Source organism: Hyperoodon ampullatus, assembly GCF_949752795.1.
Source record: "Hyperoodon ampullatus genome assembly, chromosome: 2".
Lineage (NCBI taxonomy): Eukaryota > Metazoa > Chordata > Mammalia > Artiodactyla > Ziphiidae > Hyperoodon > Hyperoodon ampullatus.
This window is the reverse complement of record NC_136915.1, coordinates 23,838,701-23,857,070: the sequence shown is the minus strand read 5'-3', so window position 1 is coordinate 23,857,070 and position 18,370 is coordinate 23,838,701. Positions and strand designations below refer to the sequence as shown.

At 56.7% G+C, this 18,370-nt stretch overlaps 2 protein-coding genes across 6 annotated transcripts in view; one reads left to right on the top strand and one right to left on the bottom strand.

The window, feature by feature from the left end:
• Positions 1-9,279: 9,279 nt before the first annotated feature.
• On the top strand, positions 9,280-10,203 carry TMEM200B (transmembrane protein 200B; the record flags this gene model as incomplete). Its single annotated transcript, XM_079697129.1, has 1 exon — positions 9,280-10,203. One exon carries the CDS (start codon positions 9,280-9,282, stop codon positions 10,201-10,203), a length of 924 nt encoding a protein of 307 aa, XP_079553255.1.
• A 4,501-nt stretch (positions 10,204-14,704) lies between these two features.
• The window catches only part of EPB41 (erythrocyte membrane protein band 4.1), a gene marked incomplete at both ends in the record, with an annotated part of 116,830 nt that continues 113,164 nt past the window's right edge, over positions 14,705-18,370 (bottom strand). For all 5 annotated transcript variants that reach the window (XM_079698505.1, XM_079698508.1, XM_079698509.1 and 2 more), the window contains 2 exons: positions 14,705-14,803; positions 17,370-17,450. In XM_079698505.1, coding sequence (XP_079554631.1) covers positions 14,705-14,803; positions 17,370-17,450 — 180 coding nt within the window. The remainder of the gene's footprint in view (positions 14,804-17,369; positions 17,451-18,370) is intronic.

Here is an 18,370-nt window from a genome sequence, read left to right as displayed (position 1 = left end):
GGACGAGCTGCTCTCTGCACCCGCCGTGCAAGTGAGGTGAAGACAGGCGGACAGGGCACTTGTAAGGGAGGGAGCGCCCTGGGCCTTCTGTCCCCTCTGCAGTGGGGAAATAGTCACCATAAACGTCAAAGGATGTGCGACCTGTCTGATGAAAAAGCCAACTTCTGCAGGCCTGGGCTGCACGCCCGAGCTAGCGACCCGGCTAGGCAAGCGAGGGGGTTGGCAGGGGCACAGCCGAGCCCCGGGCAAATAGTCCAGGGCCAGAGTTTGGGCAGAGACCAGGCAGTCCTGGGGTCCTGCCAAGCTCTGTCGGTACCATTTCGTGTCTCCGAGCCGATTGTAGGGCGGGGACGGGCTAGTGATGGCCTCACTGGGCCGTTAGGACATCGCAGAGGCTCCCACGCCGGGTGAGTCTCACTCCACCCTCCGCCCCACGCCCTCACCCGGCTTCGTCCCCAACGGTCCAGCCACGCCCTTTCGTGTCCTCCCCTCCCCCGACCTCCCCGGGCGGAATCCTTTATGTCGTAGGCAGCCTGCGGTTTGCAGGGAGCTCATCCGTGAGGACCGAAGGCCGGCGACCCCAGGTTCCCGATGAGGGCCCGAGGCGGACACCTGCGCGCCCAGGATCACCGCGTGGGGAGTCAGCGGAGAGGCGGGATTGGGCCCCCACTTTGCTCCACGTGCGGCAGCGCCTGGACCCGCAGGGGTAGCCGGTGGCCTGGGTGCAGTGCCGGGGCCTCGCCGCCAGGAGGCGCCTACACAGGCCCGCCGCATCCAGGCTTTCCGGAGCAGCCGGTCCAGCGACTCCCCGACTCCACTGCGGTGTCTCCTACATGTTTCTCGTCTCCCCCTGCCTCGGGCCTAGGTACCAAGCCTTCCGCATGGCTCGGAGGCAGAGGATCGCCCCCTAGAACTGGAGTCCTGCCTCACTGAGTTGGTGGAGGGTGAATTGGGGTGCCTAGACTCATCATCAGGCTGTGTAACCTTGGACATGTCACTCACCCTCTCTGAGCCTGTTACTTTATTTTGACAATTTACAAAGCATTGCATTCAAGATCTCTGGATTCTGGCACTTGACCCCATGTTGCAGACAGAACTGGCACCAGTCCAGGGTTGCAGTGCAGGGGTGGGAGAAACTGGACCATATGATCTGAGAGCCTGAAGAGCTGCTGTCTGCAGGACTGGGGTGACTGATACGTAGATGGACAGACAGAGAGTCCCCACTGGTCCCTGGCTTTTCTTGGCACAAAGGGTGGGAGGATGGCTGGCTGGGCATGCTGCCAACCCCAAGGCTCCCCTGACCAAGGCGCCTGCCCTGCAGGATTCTCGCCTTGAATCCCAGGCTCCAGAGGGGCCAGCCTCTGCTCCCTACCCCCACTACCAGTGGTGTGGAGCCACTGCCTCATCTGCAGTGTGATTTGTCACCAAACGGAGGTGCCACGTCCCTGCTGTTTCTGTGGCAAGAACTCCTAGCTGTCTCCCAATATCCACTTCCCAGCCTCCCTTAGAGCTGAGTGTGGCCATGTGCCCTGGGTCCGGGCTCTGCTCTAAATCACTTCCTTCTCCATCTTCCTTCACTCCTGTCTCTGAAAGAGGTGAGGAGGACCCCAGGGGACTACGGCAGGGGTAAAGCAAGGGAACTGGGAGGGGTCAGGGTGGGAGGTGGCCAAAGCAGCTGGCTTCGGAGACAGAGCCATGGGACCTGGGAGGTAGGGGACTGCTGTTTAGAGATCCTTTTTCCCATGGCTGCCTCGGGCCTCATCTCCCTCTGTAGGTGGTAAGTTTCCCAACCCTACACCTGCTCCTGGGTCAGCCTCGAGCTCCACGTCATGCCACTGCTCTTCTGTGCTCTTGGAGAAACAATTATGGGTCCCATACTGACAGTCTGTAAAGTCCTTCCCAGGTATATACAGGTCAAGCCACTCCTCTTTAAAACCTCCCATGGCTCGCAGTGCCAGGGGGTTGAGCCCTACATCCTGAGTCTTGTGTTTGAGATGCTCTGCAATCTGGCCCTGACCCCCTTTCATCCCATCCCCCACTCCCCCTCTAGCACCTGACGCCCTGTCCACGTTGTCTCCAGGTTGTCTGCATGCTGCCTGGAATATCTTCCCACTCTGCAGCCTGGAAAACTACCCTGACCCTGAGACCCAGTGGGAATACTCCCTCATCCATGAAGTCCTCCCTGCTGCCTGCCCCCCACCCCACATGGAATCAGCTGCTGCTTCCTCAGCTTTTGGTGGATGATCTGTTTACCCCAACCCCTGAAGCATCTGGATGAGGCCAGGGCTGAGTCCTCTCTGGTCCCCAAGAGCCAGCCCAGAGGAGGTGGCTAAAGAGATACAATCGCTAGCCGCAGCTTCACATTTTATAGGTGCAAGAACCAGCTAAAGGCCAGAAAAACCCTAGCATGGGGCTCCATCCTCATTATAACCCTTTGGAATTGTTGCTACCATCGTCCCCATTTTGTAGAGGAGGAAACAAGAGCCATAAAGAGGTGAACTGACGTGGCTGCAGTCACAGGGCTAGTGCGAGGTTGTGTAGCATTGTGGTTAAAACCCGGTTCCATCCCCGGCTCTGCCATTGACCAGCTGTGTGACCAGAGGCAAGCCTGGATCTCGCTGAACCTGTCTCTGTACGTGTGACATGGGGTGATAGTGGCACCTCACTCTCGCGGCTGCCTTGCACACTTATGAAGGTAACGGGTATAAAGGGCCTGGTAGCCAGGGGGAGCTCAGCGCAATGGTGACATTCCTGCTGTCATCCCTCTGCCTAGGGGCTCAGGTGGGAGGCTGGCTTCGCTCTGTCCCCAGGAGGGTCTCAGCTCCCTGCCCTCCAAGTGTCACCTGGACTCTTCTCTGGGCTGCAGAAGGCAGTGGAGACGGGGAGCTCATTCTCCCTTAGTGGCCCAGAGACACCCAGTGAGGAGCCCAGTTGCCCAGCTGAGCGCTTCCATGGGTGAGAGGAGATAGACTTGGGGTTTGTATCCCAGAATCCTCTGAGGGCCTGAGCCCCAGTGGGACCTGTGACTGTGGGGCTTGAAGCCCAGCTCTGCCACTTACCAGCTGGGTCACCCTGGTCGAGGCACCGCCCCTCTCGGGCCATTGGTTTCCATCCGTGTAAAATGGGGCAACAGCACTGGGCTTCTGGATTCTACCTGCCCATCGGTTCTCACTGAACTGGCACACCAACCCTTCCTGAGAAGGACATGTTACAGAGGCAGGGGCTGTGCAAGAGTGCTGTGATGTGGCCAAGGGCACCCAGCAAAGGATTGAGCAGCATAGTCAAACCTGGGGCCCAGAGCCAGGCTCTCTCCTCTTTTTTTTTTTTTTTTTTTTTTTTTGCGGTATGTGGGCTTCGCGCTGTTGTGGCCTCTCCCGTTGCGGAGCACAGGCTCCGGACGCGCAGGCTCAACGGCCATGGCTCACGGGCCCAGCCGCTCTGCGGCATGTGGGATCTTCCCGGACCGGGGCACGAACCCGCATCCCCTGCATCGGCAGGCGGACTCTCAACCACTGCGCCACCAGGGAAGCCCCAGGCTCTCTCCTCTTGAACCCGGGTTCTGAATTCTTACTGAGGTCCTGCTGCAGGGGAGCCATGCTGGCACAGGGCTGTGATGGTTTTAGAAACCCCTGGGGCTTGGGCAGGAAATCCAGGGCAGCCCAGCCCCAGCCAGCTTGGCTGTTCCTAAAGTGAAGATGAGAGAAGATGGATTCCCAGGTCCTGCTGATCTACGGCCCCAGGATGGGACTGTGACATGCAGAAGGTGACAGCTGCTCCCTCCCCGTAGTGGCTTCTGGAAAGGACATGGAGCCTCAGTTAGGCAGGGACCTCAGGGTCACTGTGTCTGGTTCCCTGCCTTCACAGAGAAGCTTCCGGGCAGCATGCTGACCACCCTGGTCCCTAGTGGACAGCTCGTCCAGGCCCCTCCTGGTTCAGAAGTGAAGGGGCCCAGGTCACACAGAGGCCAGAGCACATTCGGGAAGGGATCAGTGTCCCAATATTGAGACACTGGCTGTCTACACACCTGCACATCCACAGGGCCAAACCACCAGTGGACGTCCCTCTGTGGAGGATCAGGGGGCACTAATCAGTCTGGCTGTGTGTTGGTGTGCAGGGCTCTTTGCCTCTCTGAGCCTCATCTGTAAACTGGGCATAACATTGACCTCCCAGAGCCCTCAAGAGAATTAAAAGGGGTTATGTCTAGGAAGGGGGACCCTTCTCTCCCTGATCACCCCAAATGACCAGGGAAGGTTTCTACAGCCCCCAAACACTGCTCTGGGCCTGATACCCATGGTCAGAGGAGGGAGCGGCTGTTCAGTGGACATCTACTTTGTGCCAGATGCTGCCCATGTGTACTCTAATCTTGAAAACAACACTGGGAGTATTACTCTCTGCTTTTTTACAGAGGGGGGAAAGTCCTCTTTACCTCCTGTCGCTTGAGCCGGGGCTCCAGGGGTGGAAATTAGGAGGGGCTCCAGGGGTGGGGGAGCCGAGGGCCGGTTGTGGGCCAGTTGTGGGCAGGCACTGAGCTGGGCAAAGGGTTCCAGGGGTGAGCAAGACAGGCCGAGTCCTGCCCCTCAGAGTTCGTGGCCATAGGGAACACAGGCAGGAAGCAGACTCAGTTCCCAAACACTGACTTCAGTTCACCTGTGTGCAGTGCTGCTGTGCGGGGTGGGGGTGGGGGGCTCGTGTGCGGGGAGGCTCGTGTGTGTGGGGTGTGTAATGGAAAGCTAGAGGAGGGGCTGGGCTGGGGGCCTAGAGGAAGCCCAGGGCAGGTCTGAAGGATGAGTAGGAGCCAAGGGGACAAGCAGGGGAGAAGGTGCTCGTTATAGAAGGCAAGGCAGGTGCCAAGTGCAGAGGCCAGAACACAGAGGATTTGGGGATGGAAAGAAGCTCAGCTACCCAGGAGGCAGGAGTGTGAGAGGCCAGGGCCAGTGAGTGGAGATAAGAAGGGATTTAAACTCCACTTGGACAACACTGGGGAGCCACTGAGGGACTGAAGCAGGGAGTGAGTGATGGGTGCAGATTCCGTGTAGAAGGATGCTTGGTGCCTCCCTGTGGAACAGCGAGGAGGGTCTGCAGAGGGACAGGGGCCCTGGGGCCGGAGAAAGCGGCTAATGCGAGATCCCAAGAGCAGGGTCCGCCTGACTTGATGGATTAGACAGAACGAGGAGAGGAAGGAGCCTAAGGTGACCCCCGGTGTGGTTGGCCTTAGGGTGGGGGTGGGGCCGTTCACAAAGTGGGGGGAACGGAAGGAGCAGCAATGGGACTGATCGCGGGGCCCAGGGATGTGGCTGGCTGCTGGAAGCGCGGCGCGCCTTGTGGCCGAGGATGGAAGAAGCCCCAGCACTGGGACGGCAGAGCGCTGAGGACGGGGAAAGCCGGGAGGGGCAGGCAGGAGCAGCAAGTGGTAAATGCCAGGGCAGGTGGAGTAGGGGGACCGTCGGGCTTTGGCCTCCAGCGTTGGTCTTTCCCAGGAAGAGCAGTGAGCGGGGAGGGGCAGCGGTGTCGGGTGGGGTGTTGGGGAAGTGCTGAGAGGGCGGAGGTGGGGTCAGTGTGTGAGGAGTAGACGAAGCGCAGAGCGAGGAAGGAAGGGGTCTCCAGAAAAGGAAACAGCAGAGGCAAGAAGTGGGAGGAGGCAGGAAGGAGGCCGCTGCCTCAGTGGAGCCCAGGCAACAGCCCGGACGCGAGCTCAGGCCGAAGGAACCCTGCGTGCTGCGCGGGCGGCAGGAAGGCGACCGCGGCCTCGCTCTCGGACCCGCAGGGATGAGGCCTCGGGAGCCGAGGCTCGACCCCACCCACTGTGGCCTCCTCGGGGACCCTGGCATCCTCGCGGTCGGCCCACCGGAGGAGGCCCCGCCCCCAGCGGTGGCCTCGGTCGCTCCGGAGGATGCCCGGTCGCCGGGAGCGGGGCTCCCGGGGTCGCTGATGCCACCCCTGGTCTCCTCCGCCGAGCCAGAGGGCCGGAGCCTGGGTTCGAGGCCCAGCTGTGCAGTGTGGCTCCGGGACCTGACTCTGCCACGCGCAGCGGGGTTGGGTGGCCCAGGCCGGCGACTTCCTCGAGTTCCCTCTCCCCGCCCCGGGCGCACAGCAGGGTCTCATTACCGCCCATCCCCCTCCGCTAGCGCCCCGCGTGCCGGGGGGTCTCCGCGGCCGGGGGGAGGGGCGGGTTATAATGAATCCCAGGCCGGAAATTCCTCCCGAGGGGCCCGGCTGGGCTGCGGGAGTGAGGGGGGGGGGGCGGCGCTGAGGCTGGCAATCTGCCCGCACCACCCCTCCTCCTCCTCCGAGTCCGCCCCCCGCATCATGGAAACTGGGCCGCCGGCCGACCCCCATGGCTCCGCTCCACATTCCTGCCTCTGGGGGCGGGCGGGGCACGAAAGTTGGGCTACCCGCTTCGGGCCGGTCCGCAGGGGGAGCCGCGGACCTCCGAACCCTCCTTCTGATTTGGGACGAGCACCGCCTCCCCATTCCAGCTTGGGCACATCTTCGGGGAGGTTAGGGAGACCGGCAGGACCCACGACACTCCATTCGATTCAATCAACTCTGAGAACCTGGTTCATCTCTATTTACCCTCCCCCCCACGTGATTACTCTTCATTAAGCGCTCGTGGGCTTACCCCGGGCTGCGCCCGTATTGTTGGCCCAGCCCTCAACGCCGGATTTTCACCTCTCAGCATCTGGCGAGGCAGACACCATTATGCCCATTCTACAGGTGAAGGCAGTGAGGTTCAGACAGAGGAAGGTTCAGATAGTAGGGTCGGGCGGAGCAGGAACTCCGGCCACCTCCTCCCGGAAGCTCCCCGGACGGCGCTGGGCATCTGTAGGCTCTCAGATGACCCCAGATTCCTCTCCGGGGCGACTGGAAGGAGGGACTCTGCGAGACGGGGGAGGGCATGCGGGCTTCGAATCCTGTCTGCTCGCTCAGGCTGTGGGGCTGGGCAGGGGTCTCAGTTTCCGCACGTGGGAAGAGGGCGCCCTCCCAGGCCTTCTGAACGACGTTAGCGGGGGACTCGAGCCCCCGGATCCTCCGAGTCACCGGGCGCGCACACAGCGCTTACCTGCTAGCCTCAGACTTGAGTCGCTGCCTCCTTCCAGCCGTGGGGCCCAGACTGCCCCTGGGGCTCCAGGGGGCGGGGCCAGGGCAGCGCTAGGCGGGGCCGGGCCAGGGGGCGGGGCCGGGGCCGGGATTCCTAGGAGACCGCGGCAGTGCCGCGAGCCGCGGCGCGCGGACTGGGACCCGGACCCAGCCGGGTACGGAGGCGCCAGGTGAGCAAAACTAGGAGCCTGGGGTTCGTCCCCCACTTTCCCCAACTTTTTGTTTAGCCTCTCCCTCCAGATAGGCGCTGCGTGGGGGGTCGGGAGCCCGGTTCCCCCTTTCCCCGGAGTATGGACGCGCGGGGAGGCGGGACCCCGGAGTGTCCGGGATCCAGCCCCGAGCAACTTCCCGAGACATGGGACCTTCGGACTGTGTCTCCAAGTTTCTGCCTCTCCGGGGTCCCCAGCGTCGACTCACGCCCTCCAGAGTCTCAGGGTCTCCGAGCATGTCCCCATCTCTCTGCAAGCCTCCGCTTCCCTTCCCGCCAGGACCCGCGGTGGCTCAGGGGTGACCTTTCCGGAGCTGGGGCCGGAGCGCCAGCTCTGGCCTGGGGCGGGGTGGTCATTTCTCCAGTTTGGGGCTGGGGAAAGGGCTCCACACTCAGAAACCGGGGTGGGGAACGGGGTTCACCTCCTCCCAGGACGCTCCCGGGGCTGAGCAGAGAAGTGCCCAGCGTTGGGTCCTAGTAGAGCCCCCGTCCTGTGTGGCCTATGACCCTGGCAGGCCCCTCCGCCTCTCCCGGCCGCAGTTTCCCTCTGTGAACACCAGGCTTTGGACGCGGAAGACGCCGGGGCTCTATGCTAGGCCCTGGGCCTTCCGCGCTCCTGTCGGAGGCAGGGATGGGGTGTCCTGCTTTGAGCTTCGGGGGTGCGAATGGGGAGTGAGTGGGGTAACAAGGCCTCCTTCCTGGGGCCTCGACTACGGGTTCCAGCGTTGAAGCTGTGGACAAACCAGACTGGGGCAGTGAGGATGCACCACTGGACAGCGAGGTGCTAACCCTCCTCTCCTAAGGCCGGAGCGCCCCGGCCGGGGCACCGTTTCCTCCCACATCCTCCCTTCCGTGGGGTCCACACCACACGCAGCCCCGCGACTCCTGCCCGGCCCGGATTCAGTCCTCAGGCCGCAGGCCAGGCCGCACCAGCAGCCGGGAGGGGCTTAAGCCGGGCGGCCCAGACCCTGCGGCAGCCAGAGGTGCAAGGGCGGCGCTGCTCCGGCCGGGACGCGGGCCACTGAGGCCTCGGGCGGAGGAGTCCGGAAAGGAGGCCAGGCGGCTGGAAAGGGGGATGTTTCATCCCGAGGAGCCCGAATTGGAAACGCTGCAACCTGGGGGAACAGCGTTGCCCGGGCTGACAGGAGAGCCAGGAGGGGAGCTCACTTGGCAAGGCCCGGCGCCCGGCACCCGCAGCCCCCTGCTTCCTGCCCTGGCGTTAGCCCGGCCGCTGGAGGAGGGGGCGGCCTCTTCTTCGCGGAGTTTAAAGAAATCCTGGCCCAAGTCTGCCACTTGTTTTGGTCAGAGCGGTCTTCTCGGAGTCTAGCTCAAGTCTCTCTTGCTGCAGCTTCAGTGCTGACTGAGGAGGTCTGGAAGGAGGAGGTGGGCAGGAAGAGGCTGGAGGCCGCGACACCCGCTCCTTCCTTCCCTGCGGTACTTGAAGCGCAGCAGAGGGGAGGTGGGGCCCGCGAGCGACCCCAGCGGACCCGGGCGGCTGAGTGCCCCCTCCCTCCTTTACTACGGTGCAGCCACCTGCGGGGGTGAGCTCGAGCTCGGGCGGGGCTTACCCTGGAGACTCCGCTGCCGGGGGCCCCACACCTCCCGAGGCCCGGGACCCGCAAGCTGGCCAAGAGGGCGCAGGCGGCCGGAGCCCCGCAGCCAAGGACGCGCCAAGGAGCAGCCCGCGCGCGACCCCCTCCCTGGTCTCCGCCCGCGGGCCCGGCCAACTCCGGCTTCTGCCGCGCGTCCCTGGCTCGGAGCTCCGCTGCGGAAAACCCGAGCGGGGGCGGCTCCCCGCCTCGCAGCCCGGGAAAATCCGGGGGTGGCCGCCAGGGATCTCCAAGCGTCCTGGGCCAGGCAGCCCCATCTTCCCTCCCGGATGTGGGCCCCCGACCTGGCGCTCCGACCGTAGGCCCGTCGGTTCAGTCCCTGCCTCCCACCTTCTCTCCGCAGAGCGCCAAGACGACTGAGAGATGACGGCTGGGAGCCCCGGAGACTGCGGGGAGGTGCGGAGGAGCCCCGAGGGCCGCGTCTCCCGCCTGGGCCGCCGCCTGGGCCGCCGCCGGCGCCCGCGCTCCCCGCCCGAGCCCCTGCGGGTGCGGGCGCGGCTGCGGCTGCGCTCGCCGTCGGGGGCGTTCGCGGCGCTGGGGGCGCTCGTGGTCCTGGTGGGCATGGGCATCGCAGTGGCCGGCTACTGGCCGCACCGCGCCGGGGTCCCGGGTCCCCGGGCTGCAAACGCCAGCGCGCCCCCCCTGAGCGAGCTGCGGCGCGAGGGTCGGGGCGCCGGCCGGGCCCACGGCCCGCACGAGCGGCTGCGACTCCTTGGACCCGTAGTCATGGGCGTCGGCCTGTTCGTGTTCATCTGCGCCAACACGCTGCTCTACGAGAACCGAGACTTGGAGACGCGACGGCTTCGTCAGGGGGTGCTGCGGGCTCAGGCGCTCCGACCCCCGGACGGCCCGGGCTGGGACTGCGCTCTCCTCCCCAGCCCCGGCCCCAGGACTCCCCGAGCCATAGGCTGCGTGGAGCCAGAAAGCTGGGACCTGTCCCCGCGTCGGGGTACCTCACCAGTGCCGTCAGTGCGGAGTCTGCGTTCAGAACCTGCTAATCCTCGCTTGGGGTTACCTGCCCTGCTCAACAGTTACCCGCTGAAGGGCCCAGGGCTGCACCCACCCTGGGGTCCACGGACCCAGACTGGCCATGTGATTATCACCGTGCAGCCCTCTGGTTCCTGCATTGAACATTCCAAGTCTCTGGATCTGGGCCTCGGGGAGCTCCTGCTTAGGGCCCCAGCAGCTCGGGATTGTGCTCACCGAAGCTGGCCACGGCTGGACCGCCTTAGTCTGGGGGGTTACGCCAAGTTGGGAGGAGGAGGGGACTTGGGGGCCCGGGTCTGAGGAGCAGGGGACAGCCTGCTATGAGGCTGCAGCATGGACCATGGTACAGGACTAGGGCTGGGAGTCCCAATGTCTAGTAGATGCTTCAGTCACATCCCAGACTGGGGATGGATGCTCTGGCCCCAGCAGCTGCTAAGGCATCCTGACTTGCATGTAGGCAGAGAAATGCCGACTGCACAAGGGTTCAAAAAACCGGAGAGAATGTGTTTTAACGTGGAATCTGGAGACCAGCATGACTCAGCCTTAGGAATTCCTTCAGCCTCCAAAAGTGGCCTTAGCCCTGGACAGGTACCTGAGGGGGCTGGAGGTCAAGGCCAGGGTGACTGGGAGATTTATCTGGTGTCTTGGCAAACCCGAAGTTGTGGGCAAGGACCCTAAGACTTGGAAGGTAGGTTGTGATGTTACAGGCTGGGATAGGTTTGGGCCTCTGGGAAGACGGGCAATGGGGTGGAGCTGAGATGTTCCACGGCCATCTGGGATGGAGACTGAGCCTTTAACTCCTACCACGTCAACCCCTCCCCGCTCAGCCATGCAGGGTATATCCCACGAGGGCTACACTACTGCCAATGCCTTCATACTGAGGGTCTGGCCCCTCCCCAAAGAGGTCTGAGAAGCCCCCTTTCTCTCCTTTGTCATGGCCTGTGCCACGAAATTTCCCTCCAGTTGGCAAAAAGCATATGCCAGTTCCCAGAAATCCTTTTATATGCTGAAACTGCATTTTGGTCAATGTAGACAGCTTTAGAAAATGGCTTGGATCTGGGTCTTCCTGTCACACGTTTAACTTTTCCCGAGTTGCCGGTAAGAGAACTTTAAAAGTTGATCAATCTTCACAGTCAGTCCTTTTTTTTTTTTTTAAAGTTTATTGAAAAATGCAATACAAGAAGAAGCAAGACCAAACAGTATCTAAACACTACCACCACTTCTCTAACTACAAAAGGCCAAAACGGCAGGTCTAATTATTGCCTATTTAATCTAAGGATTTTGCCAATTTGATTCGGCTGGCATAGTTCCTATTTTGTCAAGAAATGTAAACAACTACTTGATATGATTCATAATTTTTTTTTTTTAATTTACAAAGCCCCTTCATTTTTGTCACCAAAATAAAACATTTGAGAGAGATCTGTAAAACCAACCAGCCTGGGGCTAAGATCCTGGACAGGTATTTCCCACGAGCCTTCCTTGGTGTTGGTCAGGCCATAGCCCTGGCTCCATTTCCCGAGGTGGACTGTTGCTCCCTCACCCTCAGCTGCCCCGCAGAACACACGGTGGGGGGCTGGGGGCGGGCAGAGATTCCCTGACAGGTCCCTGCAGCTAGGCTCTGTGGGCCCTCAGCGGATAAATTCAGGTCCTGCTTTGTGGGTGGGTTGGGTAGGTGGGTGGCAGAGACCTCACGTGGCTTGGAAGAAATCTTTGTTTCTGAAGTGAGATAAAAATAAAATTGCAGTGCGAGTTGTTCCTGTGCTGTGTCTGAGTCACTTTAGGAAAACTGCCAAGTTGTTGACACTGGAAATGAACTCTTCTCCCCTCTTCACCATTTCCACCTGGACAGTCTGTTTTTCTTCACACACACGCACACACACACTTGCAGGAAGAAAAAAAAGATCCAAACAATTGCCAAACCCCAAGTTCTGTAACCAGAGAGGGAGGAAAAGGAAAGAGGCTTGGAAGGACACCCCTCGTGTTGGATTGTCCAAATCATGGCTTCTCAGCGCCAGAAGGGCATTGGAGGTCTTCTGGTCCAATTTATAGACAAGGAAGCAGGGTGAAGTGAGTTGGTGACAGATTGAGGGGAAGTTCAGGCCCCTGATTTGTGGTCCTAGGCAGTGAACGTGGCCATACTGACCTGGACGGCACAGGATACTCAGCGTGCCAGGTTCCTGACGTGCATGCTGTGCCCTCTTCCTTTCCCCAACTTCATTCCACAGGTTGCAGCTCTGCAAGCTCCAGCAGCTCTTCCAGCAGGACAGCTGGCCACTGGCAAGTGAGCTCACATCGCAAGCCTATTTGATGTGAGCTGGATTTCCAACCTCACCACCGCTCTGGGCAACAAAGCTCGGGCTTGGGCACGGCCTGGAAAGTCCCATCGTTCCAGACTGTATGCCCCATGCTGTCTGTCCCTGAGACAGGGCACTCTCCTTCCCCCACAAGCCTGTCACATATCCCACCTGAGCTCTTCCTGTCCCTGCCCAGAGAGAGCTACCTGTTGGTTAGTAACAGTCTCAAGTAAGTACTAAGAGAAAAACGCACACTCGTGAAATCAGTTCAAACCAACTGAGTTTGTCTAAACAAAGCTCAGCCAGCAGAGACTCCGGAGACGTGCTGAGGGCCAGGAGCAGAGGCTGTAGACTTCTCTGCTGCTCACCGCCCTGCAGCCCCCAGCCACTGCTGACGGGGACCCGCTGTCCACCTCAGGAAGCTCACTTTCTGTCCTAGAATCAGGATTCTAAGAACTTGTAGGTAGATCTGTTTGTGGGAAGCAAGCTGGAAGATAAGAGAAGCGCTACTGAATAAAAATGTCCCCTAATCTTTACCAGGAATAGTGGGATTGGGGACATCAGTCCTCATTTTCAAAAACAAAAACAAAAAATTAAACCCAAACCCACCACAAACATCAAGCCACAAAACCTGACAGACCTCAGATGGCAAGTGGGGATGAGTAGAGCTGGTGTTTGTACCCCTTGTCAAGTGGGGTTTTGTGGGGAGCGTGGCCCCTAAAAGCCAATTCCCACGCTCCAGAAGGGTATCTGCAGGCAGGGGCCGGTCTGGACCACGATCGCCTCCTCTCTCAGTCACATCCTTTCTCACCCCAGGATTAAAGAGAGAGGCTCAGGGATGGTCTCCTGGAAATACTTCTTAGCAGGATCCAACTGAGGTAAACTCCACCACTCCCCTGTGTGAAGTGCACATTCCCAGAACTAGAAAACCTTTAAAAAAATCTCGTCAACTTTCTTTGTCCAAATCACCACTAAAAATGTGTGGTCAGTGCTTTTGGCCCAAAGTGCCTATTTTTCTGTGAGTTTTGGTCTCTCCTGAGATGGGAGGTGGGGGGAGCACTTAGCAGAGCCACTGCTTCTGATGAGGTAAACGGGGAGGGAGGGCAGGAGGGTGAAGGCCACGGATATGTTCAAACATTCACAGTATCAGATATATCTGAAGCAACTTCTTATGTCTTTGATCTAAAGAAGCTCCAAAAAGAAAGAACAGGAGAGAGGAAGGAAAACAATACTACATTCTTAGCAGAGGCCTCTGCCTCACCAAACCACCCTCAGCAAAGGGACAGGGACATCTTCCTGGGGTCTCTGGATCAGGGCAGCCGCCCTGCCTGACATTCTGATAAAGTTACATCACTGGCTCTGAGAAAGGGCTGGTTTATGAAGTTTCTGCTGCCATCTAAAGGGTATAAACTAGGGGAGGAGCAGGGAAGCCCCACTAAGCTGGCTTTGTCCCCCAACACAGCTGACGGAGTCATTGGAGGATTTCCCAAAGAATGCTGTGGACCCTGTCAGTATAAATGGGGAGAGGCTGGGCTGAAGGGGTTACAAACGACCCCATAAAAAAACAAAAGGCTCTTTAAAAACAGTCCAAAGAGTGAAAAGTTGAACAATTTCTGGTATCACAATATAGAAAAATGTATTCAAAAGGATCAGTGATATCTAGAAGACTTTCTTGGTATAAACTCCAAATAGAAAATGAAATTGCTTTTCTGGTGGTTTAGAATCAATCATCTTAAAAGTCTGAAGTCTGACTATTGCAGGTTAGCTTCTTTATCATTCTGCTGGTTTTCTCTGGAATGGAAGATGGGCAGGGAGTCGGGGGAGGGGGGAGGGTAGGACAGTTCCTAGAGGAAAGAAAGAAGCAAAGTTTTAAATCCCGCAAAGGAGACTGCTACCCAGTCCCAGTGCCAAGTTCTTGTGGCCACAAGTGACAATCAGGGCCTGAGCGGTTTTACAGGGCCCCATCCTACCTGGTGATTGATGGCTTCTTCAAGTTATTTGTAAACTACTTGTAGGCATGACTTTATCTGGAACCCTGGCTCCCAAAAGGCAGCTATCCTGCTTCCAACTCTCTAGTCTGGCCCCAGAGCTTCAGCCCTTTCTTTCCTATCCCCCAAACCCTCATTTCCAGACAGCTAGTGCTGCTTTGCTTGGTTTTGTTCTTCTCCTCTGGCCCTCCCAGGTCTAGGCTCAGAGAGACCTGTGACAGCAGAGAGTAGACCGGCAGGGAGAAGTGGGGGGAAGTGAGGTGGAGAAGCGGGAGGACGCGTGAAGATTCAAGAGGTGGGTGGGATTTACATCCACGTTTGGTGTATCTCTTCCACCCCATCACTGCTGGCACCGCTGAGGGCAGGAGGAGACCTAGCTGCTGCTTTAGTTGGAGCCAGATACTTAATAACGTCCCACACCCTCCTCCTCAGCCTTCCTCTGCCTTCAGTTTATCAAGTCCCAGTGTGGACACCTCTGGGGGGATGGCTCCACTCCACAAGGATGGCCCATACCTGAGCTCACTCCTCAGAGATTTCGGTTTCCTGATGGACGACCACCTTGGTCACTGACATGTCTGGGTGCTGCTCCTTTGCCTCCTTGATGGCCTGTACGAGGACCTGAGAAAGACAGAAAAAATGCCCATCAGGCAGAAAGCAGCCTGGCTGGTGAAAGAGGCAGGGGCCATAGGACACCATTTCTCTGGCAGGTTCAATCTTTCTGTCTACAGAACCAGAGCAGCATGTAGGCTAAGCCAAGCTGATGATGGCCGTGCCCGCCCTATCCTGCTTAGGGAGGCTCCTGGACTAAAAACATAGACACAGGGAAAGCTTAGAGCTGTCTTCAAGGAATCAGGGAGGGCCTGGAGGGGTGACAGCCTGGGTGGCTCTGGGAAGATTCACTCAAGAACAAAGTGAAATATGTGTTCAGTGTAGGGTAACCAGGAAGCTCAGAACAGGAGAGGAAAATAGAGAAGCATGCTACAAAAAGGAAGTGATGTCTTTGGCTAAAGTAGAGACAAGAAAGGAAGAAAGAGTGGGAGGGCCCATGACATGCCACATACTGGCCTAAGTACATTACTTATTATTATTTACTTGATCTTCACAACAACTCAATGAATTAAGGTAGTATCCTTAATTTCATATTTTAGACGTGGAAACCAAGGTTCAGTGGTTAAAGTACTTAACGTTTCACAGCTAGTAAGTAACACAATGGGGATTTTCACTTAAGTCTATCAGACTTTCCTCTTTGCCACACTGTTTTTTAGTTTCAGAGGGAGGTGGAAGGGATGACGACCCGATTTTAGTATCTGGAGGAGTTCTGATCATTTTAGAAAAGCTGAAGGGAGCAGAGGGAAAGTCAAAGAAGAACAATGACACGACTACTCCCCTTGGGCTGCAAGTCGCTGAGCCTTAAGCTCAGAGCACCCCAAGGTGGAAGAGCCCAACACAGCCTTTGGGGGATGGTGGCATGAGATTCTCAGTGACAGGCCTCCATCAAAAAGGACTCTAGCTAGATATGACCAGCTGACTGTTGACCCTGGCTCTTAAGACTACTTCTAGGAGGGACGGGAAGAAGGGAAATCCCTCTTTTGGTCTCTTGACTCCATGAAAGCCGTTTTTGGCACTGCTACCTCTACAGGCCCCTGCTCATCCGCCCTCAGCCTGTTTGCTCAACCAGTCTGCTCACGCTTCAAGGCCCAGCCCAAGCTCCCTCTCTGGTTACTCTGGCCTACACCCCTCTCTCTCCGACAGCCCGCACCTTCTTAAAGTGCCCCCTCCCGATCCAGAGTGCACCATATCTTATCCCTTCCACATGTCCCTCATGCCTCAGAGACTGAGGGACACTGGAGCACCTCTCTGAGCTATCAAGTATGCTTGTCCTTTTGTCCCAATAACCCTGAAAGAAACCTATGATTATCTTTATTTTACAGATGGCAAAACCACAGCTCAGAGAAGTAAAATAACTTGCTCAAGGACACACAACCAGTAAGTTGCAGAGTCAGGATTCAACCCGGGTCTGTCTCACTCCAAAGCCAAAACACCTTCCTGTGCCATCTACCACAGATGGAGCACGTGGCAGGGGCTCACATCACATCAGGCCACGTAGGTGAGTGCAGGCTGGTAACACAGCAGGATCCCTTGAGCTGGAGCAAATAGAATGCAAGGCCTCCCACTTGGGCTTTTTGCAGCCTTGTTGGTGGGACCCTCAGCCCGGTGTTCTCAGCTGTAAGTCTCAACCCTGCTACCAAGGGAACTGTCAGCACTGCAGCTCAGTCTATTTTTTTTTTTTTTTAAGGCACTCAGCATATCAGCATAAAGGCCACAGAACTATTGCTCCAGCACTCCTGTCAATGATTCCAGAAGCATTTACATGCAGTCTCTTCCACCCCCGCTTTTCTGTAGCTTTACTGTTCTAACCTCACCCAGCAGAGAATTGGGAACATTAATCCTGACCTTATTATTTGCTAATTGCTCAAAGCACACAATTAGCACCTAATTAACATAAAAGCACAGAATTTTAGCACTCAGAGGACCCAGAAATTAGCTAGATCAACCTGCTCTCTTTTAGGAGAGAACAAAAAAAAAATATGGGAGGTAAAGTGATTTGCCCAGGGTCATACAACAAGTTAGTGATAGATCTAGGACAGAAATCAAGTTCCAGGTCTCCTGAGTTCCAGCCCATGACACTGTGTCCCCTCTAGCTCACCCCTCTGAGGGTAGAGACCACATGTTGATTTGATGTCGTCTATTGTCTCCAGCACAGGTTTGGGTACATGATATCCCCTGAACAGCTACAGCTCTATTTACTTGGAGCCCACCACACACCCCACAATGTACTTCTGTATCTCACTTGATTCTTGCAACAACCTTGAAGGAAGATGCTATCTTATAGATGAGGAAACAGAGGCCTAGGGAGTTAGGGCTAGGATATGGTAAGAACTAGGATTTGAGTCTAAAGCCCATGTTCTTTGCATTACACTTCCCTGCTTCTCCAGTCTACGGCCCCCATCCCACAGGCCTCAGTGATCCGACTCCCTTTGTCCTTCTTCTCGATTAAGAGCTAGAGTAGCTGAGAGGGCTCCTTGGAGATAAAGCTGTTATCTTTTGCAGCAAGCCAATTTCGGTGTCCATCAGTGATCCTGCCCCAGAACCTCTCCCATGCCCAGGATCTCAGCATTCCCACCTGATCATGGTCAATATCGGCATCTCCTGTGATCACAATTCTCTTTTCAATCCGGGTCTCTGAAATCCCACCTTTTACAGTCTGAAACAAAACGGAGGTGACCATATGAGAAAGAAAGAAAGAAAAACCCAAACAGCAAAACAACAGCAAGAAATTAGTCTGAAAACTATACTCCAAATTTTAATCTGCTGCTGGGTACTGAATAGGGTAGCTTTCTCACACACTTGTTCAAAATCTTGGCTGGACCTGCTAAAATGAGCACACGCTTATTTCCTAGTATTGCTAAAAACCTTTAATAAGCAAAACAGAAAGTCATAATTCTCTATTATTTATTTTTAGCTTTTTCTTCCTCCCAAACACCAAAGAATTTCTGAGTAAACAAAACAGGTGTTCCTTTTTGCTCTTTTCCTGTATATTTTGATTGTTTTCAAGAGGCAAACAAATCAGAAGACTATGAACAAAAAACGTCATGCAGCTTGAAATTAGGCTCTTTATTTTAAAACATTTTCATATTACTGATGTCAAAAGACCCTCAAATAATCCCCCCAGGGTAGGTAGGTTTCCCTACTTCACAGATGAGGAAACCACGGTCTAGACATATTAAGTAACTGGCTTCCAGTCACCTGTGTGTTGATGATGGAGCTTGGTCAGCAATCTAGATTTCTTATTTACAAGGAAATGCTTTTTCATCTAGTGCTACCACAAACATGGGCTGTCTCTGATTTTCCGGGAGTAGTTCCAATTTTAGATACTTTGTCCCTCTTGCCCCCATAAACAATATTCTAATAATTTCAGTATTTCAGCATCCAAACTACAGTTCCCATGGCCTTGATCCTGGACATGACATAAAAATTCTCTGTGAGACCCTGAGTTCTGATTTTTGGCTTGGAAAATATGGTTGCTTAATAATACCAACAACACCTGCCCTTAAACGGACTTTCTTTTTAAATAGATCTTTATTGGAGTATAATTGCTTCACAATACTGTGTTAGTTTCTGTTG